The following is a 7466-nucleotide window of genomic DNA, read 5'->3' as shown; positions in this document are numbered from 1 at the left end:
AATGAACGTGATGAATCCAGAAGTGGGCGGCAAAATCAGCGTTGTCTGTGAATGTCAGAAACAGGTTCTCTGCCAGAGATGCAGCCGAAGGTAGAACAGTCCCAGTACCCAGAAACATTTCGAGCAAGTAAAAGACACATCGCAGCGGCGGCACGACTTGGTTGGCTTTCATCTTTAAGGGCCCCACGATTTTCGCGATCACCCCGGTATCTAGTTAGCAGGTCAGACAACTAGGTTCCCACCTGCTCCGTCTCAATCTCTTTGTCTCTCTATATGTCTCACTTCCCCTCTCTTCGCATCTCTTCTGTCATCGTTCTGTCACCCTGTCACGCAACGTCATTATGCTGTCACTGTACCAACGCTGTAGAAACTACGAAAATGTACTCGATAATCACCAGGAAAGAAAAATGAGTCGAAACAAAGGCATCGAAACCCAAAATGGTGCAAGAAGCATGCGCGTACCTTGCGAGAGGGTACCCTATTAGAGGGAGATCCTTTGGATATTAGGGGCGAAAGAAGGTACAGTTCTAGTAGGTCGCGACATACAGCTGCCGTTATCATTTCACATGTCATGCGTTCATCGGATGTATTTCTTATTCAACTTTTATATCTGTTTTACGTAGATCAAGCTTGAGCAACTGGCGCAGCTTGTGATTCATAGACGGCTCGTTCTTTACACTCATATTCTGCTACGGAATGCAATGAAGATCCTCACTGTTTTACAGAACTTTGTCACCTAAGCTGCAGGGTTTCATTGAAATCTTTTGTCGCAGAAACGAGTTAACCGATTTCAATAAACGTTTCAGCAATATTCGGCTAACGATAAAATTGACCGAGTCAATTCCACTATTTAGCTAGGTTGCCTCATGTCAGCTGATCTCATCCTCATTTGTCAGTGTTTTTCATTAATAACTCGTAAACAAGTTACTTTAAATGACTTCAGGAACACCTCATTTTCCGATTTTGAGTAACTTTTGAGACACTTTCGAGAGTATTTTTATTAAAACCTCTAATTCAAATTTTTATTTTACTCATATTGAAAATTTTGTCTAAATTGATTGACCCCTCCTATGGATAATAATGAATTGAAAATAGTGAATTAGCAAATTTTCAAGACTGCATTTTATCTGCAGACGAAAGGTGTTTCGTAATTTACAATTGTAAACATGCGATCAAAATTCAGTGCTAAAGTTTACTATACTACAATATTGGAAGGTGAGGGTAATGGAAATTTATCTTAGGGATTACATGCAAATGTATCCGTGCGTCGGTTGCTCGGCAAGCACCAGTTGCCCAGGCCTGACGTAGTTTATCATGCTGGTAAAGTGTCACGTTGGTGTCTCGATGTGAGTATGTTGTTTCGTCTGGTGAAAGATTTCTACAAGATAGTTTTAGATTCTAGTTTCATAGATTTTAGATGATTGTAATTATACGTTCGTTTGTTACGCAGGGTGATCATGCAAGAAGACAATATGGAACAATCTGCTTCTTTCATGTATCCGTATCTAATAGAACGTCTGTAATTCGAAAATCTCATAACACTACAATTCTCGCAAAATTGTCAAATTGATTATATAACCTATAACATGACGATCTTTGGTTGACCAGTTTAGTGTTTATATTATATTGAATAGAAATATTGAAAAATACTCGTCATTTAATTAGATTTCTACAATACTATTTGTGACATATATTGATAAAGTCAATCAATAACGAGTTATTTTGCTGGTGGTGTATATATAGATCTTGATCAACATTTAATACATGTGAGTTTGTTTTATTAAATTCTTTACCCGAAAGGCATTTTAATAACCGAAATATACCATTCTTTCTCATAATACAGGTTTTAAATCGATCTTTATAGAATTATCAAGCAGTCTTTCTATTATTGCTTTCATATTTTAACGTAACAATAATTTCTATAGGAGTTTTAATCAAGCCTTTGAATTGTTTATGATTTAAATGAATAATTTCTTCCGCCGTCGGTAATGGTCAACCTAACAGCTTTCAATGTCTATCCTAATTTATAAAAAACGAAATAGAAAATAAATCTATTACTTAATATAAATAACATCTTCACGCCAACGAATGGAAAACTAGCAAAAACAGAAATTGTTTAATACTTCCGATAAAAGTCTCTAAAAAATTGCAAATAACTGAATCTGTCAAAGTGATAAGAATGTTTTAGACAACGAAGATTCGTTGAAAAAATATTCATTTCCTACATTTATCACCGTGAAACTGTTTAATTAGAGTATTAATGTTAGCGAGTATCTGTTAGCATAATTAGTGGATATTTCAACTCCATATTAGATCTGCTACATCTACGCGTGAAGTTGTTACACCCTTCATTATTTTACTCTAGAACCACACACTCGTTATTTAACAATTACAGTTCGGTTGAAATTAATAAAAGATTGCTGGGAAATCTGCATGATTTATTATTATTGAATATTATTCTTACGGACCTAGAATCTCGAGAATAATAGAAATATTGCTTATATATTTTCTAAGCAGGCGCACATCAATCTTTGTCTTTTCCGGTCGGATAAATCAGAAATATCGAAAATCAATTACAGATAAAATGTCGTTTAGACTCTGTAATCGACATTACAAAACATCTTGTTCTTTGATTAATGCTTTCTAGTGAATTTTTTTTTATATAGAATGTTACATTAACTTCTTGGCTTATAATCACTAGCCAGTATCACAATAAAGACTCCAAATCAGATTCTAGCAAGTATGGATTTTTATTTATTTCTTTTAAGTCCATTTATAATTTGAGACTTCCAAAGCATCAAAGACATACAAACATGCGTGGTTCTAGGGTGAAATAAAGTGTAATTTAGTATTACTTGGTAAATACAGGATGTTCCAAAAATTACGTTCTACCCTGAAAGGGCCAATCCCAGAGCTAATTTTTGTAGTAACTTTTTCTTTATCAAATTTTGATAACTCTTCTTGAAACATTTAAATTACATGTTAATGTTTTTTTATGTAAGTGCGATGTTTTTCATAATTGAAATATATAAAAACCACAGAATATTTAAGAGAGCGTTAACGTGTCCTTAAAAAGATGGAAAGTTAGTTGCTGCGATATTATTTGAAAAGGAAAGAAAATGTAGTACGTGTAGCTTACACACATTCCACGAACCAAGAAGGTAAGCTTAAATGTAACACATGGCTTGCTATGAGAGAGCTCACTCAGTAATCAACGCACGCATCGAAAAAGACATGAATACTTAATCCAGTTACAGTGCACAATAAAATAGAAACAGGACGTAAATTTGTTTCAGTTACTGAATTACTTCAATTAATTAAATATATCTACGAAGTTGATATATTATACTTATTTTTGTTTTTCTGTCATTTAGTCGAACTTTATGAATTTAGTAGTTTATTTTTTATGTTGGAAAGCATCGCTTTTCATCTTTATTTGCAATATGTTTCGTAAGTAATGTTTTAATCAAATCAAGCCAAAAATACATCAAACCATTATTATCAGATTACTTTCCACATTTTATAGGGTCTTACGTTTGATTTCGTCGTTAAAACTACAGATCACATTTTATTTAAGAAAATTTAAGATCTGTAATTTAATCATATTGTTTTTAAATATAAATAAAATTCGTCTGAGACCACGCAAATCAGGGGAAGTTTGTGGCACAGTAATTAACATACTTACCCTGTTAAAAAAAAAAGTCAATTAGAGTACAAGAGAAATTCGTTCATGCTTTTTTATTAATAATTCTTTAACAAATTCGTTAACAGCATTTTCAGTAAGAAAAACGTTACTTCAATTGCCGTTGGGAAACATCCCTTACTGGGTGTAACGCGAATTCTAGGATATCCTATGTATTTATGGTGTCTTTAGCGTTAAGTAGATAAATGTTAGTTAAATGTGGTGTTTTTATAGTCGTTTTAGGATGGAAGACAGCGAATCGCCAGGACCCAGTTCGTCGAAGCATAGGCAAACGTTTTATGTATTTCGTTTCGCTTCTATAGTCGCATTACTGTGCAGTAATGAAACTTTGTTCCATTTCGATGGTCATATGTATACTTCGAGAAATCAGTGTGATTTCTCTAAATCTATTATATGTGTCTCTATTAGTGGATAATTTTTTAAACATTCGGCAACATCATTTAGTCAGAGCTGCAGTGTATACTAGAATACATATCGTACAATGTCTCTGTGTTTAGAATAGATAATATTGTTACAACTATACTAGTTATCCAACGAGACGAGTCAGTGAACGGGGATGGAACCCGGAGACGGAACTAACCCTAGATCGTCGAATTTACAGGTTCAACAATGATAAGTTCAACCTATTCTTTTATGCATTAAATTAAAACGAAATTATTTATCATTGTTCAACATTAAAATATGACATTTAAAAGTTCTTGTTATTTAATGTTCTAAATGGTCCACTCTCTTAAGGAGTCGTTATATTGTTAGCCGGCCCTGCACTGAACACGTGAATTTGTTTACATTGACAGACTCGGCTCGTTGGACCACGTTGGACGAACTATAGAACGGATATTGCTTCGCAGTGCGCTATGGGATTTAACGGGATAATTTATTTTAGGGAGAATACCGCAGATGGGTCGTCGTCCAACGCCTCCTCCGCCTCGTCAACAAGGTCTTTAAGGCCACACTTCGAACAGGGTGCGCCCCATGTTCAAGCCTTGCACGGAGATTGTCGACACGGCTTCAAGAAGTTCAGGTTGTAATCGACGGCCGATAATTTTCCTCGTCAGAAATTCCCCAGATCCATGGAAATCGATTACTCAATTTCTTGCGTACGAAATTAATGCTATTAATTAGTTCGTTTTGACAGTTTCATTAACGAATACAAAACAAATGAAAAAGAGAGAAAAAAGAAATCCGTATAGTTTAAACATGATCTTCCAAAGAATCCCAATCTCGTTTAGCCAGCGTAGTGACTTAGGACACTGTTTCTTAAGTCTATTAATCAGCGACTTTCCACGTCAATGTCTTATCGCAGAGAAGGTATGGGATACATTTTATAAAACTTTTATAGCAGTTTTTATTGTATTTCCTATAATACCAGACTCGCTAGTTTAAAACCAGATGATCCTGAGATCACTAAATTCTCCGTTCTCGGATTCGTGCTACTGTAATTTTTCTAAACTGTCCTCTTACGTCGAAACATTTGGAGTAATCTGTACTCTATGAACTGCTCGAGTTGCAATTACGACTTTTACTTTTAATTAAACCTTTCAGTATTGGCCAAAATTACGAAGTGTAGCAGAAGAAACATCTACTTTCCATATTATTTTTATAGCTTTTTATAAACGCCATTCGGATTGAATTGATTACAATTTACAATATATTCACATTATAAATTATATAAAGATTGTGGTAGCACATTGGTTTATCTAATATCGGAAAATATCTATCCTATGCCTTGTCTCTTGTTCCACGTTTCTACTTATTGTTAAATCAATTTAGTTAATTCTCGTTCCAAATTATGTATACTAAAAAGATCATTTCGACGTCTCGAGTCAACGTAGTATTTCAGAAGTATCAGAAAAATGAAGAACACTTGTTCTGTTCAAAAAACGTTGCGAAACATAATTTGAATGTTAAAACGTTAAGAAATGTTTGACGTTTTCGTATCTCATTTTATCATTTGAATTGTTTAAGTAAATTTAACAATTTTCGTGAAAGTATTCTCTTACTATGACGTTTACTTCGCTGACTGAATATATATCAACAATTGTTCCTTTTCTGGTTTATCTAAGGAAGAAATTCAATGAACCTTTCGAATCACGGATTGATGACGTTTTGATAAAACATTTACACTGTCTACTTAATCACACGAATTTCGTTTATCACCGCTTCGTAGAAAATAGAAAGCTTGATGGATTGAAAATATTTCTTTTAATAGTTCAATTTTAACAATTCAATTATCATAATATTTTTTATTTCAATGCGTTTTAATCAACACATTTAACAGTGTATTTCAACAAAATACTGAGCGACGTACAAATTTTTACGGATATTATTAACACGTAAATTTTTAACAAAGGTATGTTATAGCAACAACGATCAGTCGTTTTAATTATCAAATTTCTCCATTGCATCGATCAGAAGATATCGATAACAAATTAGTCACTTTTTACGAGTAGTTTTAAACAAAGTTCCTTATATATTTCTTTAGTCTCATAGATGTTAAACAAATGTTAGAGTACGATGACAATGTGCGTTGCTCCAGTAATGCTTCAAGTAATGAAAAATGTAGTTATAGTTTATTTTCCTTCGAAATTAAATAGCATTGCTATGTTACATTAGACATATAAGATATTTATAGTATGATATTAATGTAACCAAATTTCGTTGGAAACGTCTTTGTAAACGTATATTTATTTATTTCACAATAATATAGTTACGTATTTGACAATAATTCATGACAATATAATATCTTATTATTGACAATAATATTATAATGTCTGTAATACTATTTTAATAGATACGATTCTAAACTACTTCGTAAAATTATGCGAACATTTGTGTTGTACCATAAGTTAAGTTTTAAGAAGACCGTAACGTTGGAATTGTGTTAGATTGAATTTTTTTTACTTTCTGCAAATACACGCATTACGGCGAATACACGTATATTTAAAGACAATAACCGATGTAAACGATGAAATAGGATTATTTGGCAATTTCTGATGTTTCTGTAGTTCCAGTTAAGATAACAATCTCCGTCTAATAAAAGAATTCAGACGGAATACAACTAAAAGTCTATCTAACGAAAGACAAATTTTCCGTGAATTGTTGTGACTCTTTTGGATAAATATTCTAAGAAATTTTCATTCGAATTACTATTATGACAATATTACGATGCTTCTATGCAGTAGATATTTACAATAGTTGGAAGGTGAAAATTACGGAAGCCGTGACGTAATCTTCGATATATTCTAGTAGTCGGTGTAAATCTTAGTGCTCAGGGCTTGCAAGCTCAATAGTAATAACGCAAATTCAGCTTTTATTTGTTCGTAATATATATTTCAGTACTCAGTAAGTAGACGAAATAAAGTATTGTGTAATATGTGTATATTAACGTGATTTTCAATCAGGAAGATTTCGACATTGTTGTTTCCAATTGAATAATATCATCGATTTATTACGATGCGAACTGTGCACATTGTTGTTTCATCATCCTCGATTTTATGATAATGTATTTATGTGTTTATCTAGACAATAACGACTAAATGAAGTGACAATAAAACGAATGATAATAATGATGAAACGAGAGTTTTTATAACTGTGTTCCTATGAATGTTCCTATATTCCGGTGTTCCTTGAAAAAATTTTGTAACAAACAAAAGTGAAATAAATATATTGCAGAAGTAAGTTGACTATTTTGTAGAAAACTATTGGTTTTCCAAAAATAAAAACTTCTTAGTATTTTTCATTCAAATAGAAACTTTGTCAAAAA

At 32.8% G+C, this 7466-nt stretch overlaps 1 protein-coding gene across 1 annotated transcript in view; it reads left to right on the top strand.

The window, feature by feature from the left end:
- Nucleotides 1-7248, top strand: part of Nplp1 (Neuropeptide-like precursor 1) — a 43978-nt gene extending 36730 nt beyond the window's left edge. Inside the window, exons 6-7 of the mRNA XM_078177898.1 lie at nt 59-221; nt 4587-7248. Coding sequence (XP_078034024.1) covers nt 59-221; nt 4587-4731 — 308 coding nt within the window. The 3' untranslated portion in view covers nt 4732-7248. The remainder of the gene's footprint in view (nt 1-58; nt 222-4586) is intronic.
- The last annotated feature ends 218 nt before the right edge of the window (nt 7249-7466 follow it).

Source organism: Augochlora pura, chromosome 4 (assembly GCF_028453695.1).
Source record: "Augochlora pura isolate Apur16 chromosome 4, APUR_v2.2.1, whole genome shotgun sequence".
NCBI classification, from domain to species: Eukaryota; Metazoa; Arthropoda; class Insecta; order Hymenoptera; family Halictidae; genus Augochlora; species Augochlora pura.
The sequence above is the reverse complement of the archived record's forward strand: the minus strand, read 5'-3'. Positions and strand labels throughout refer to the sequence as shown.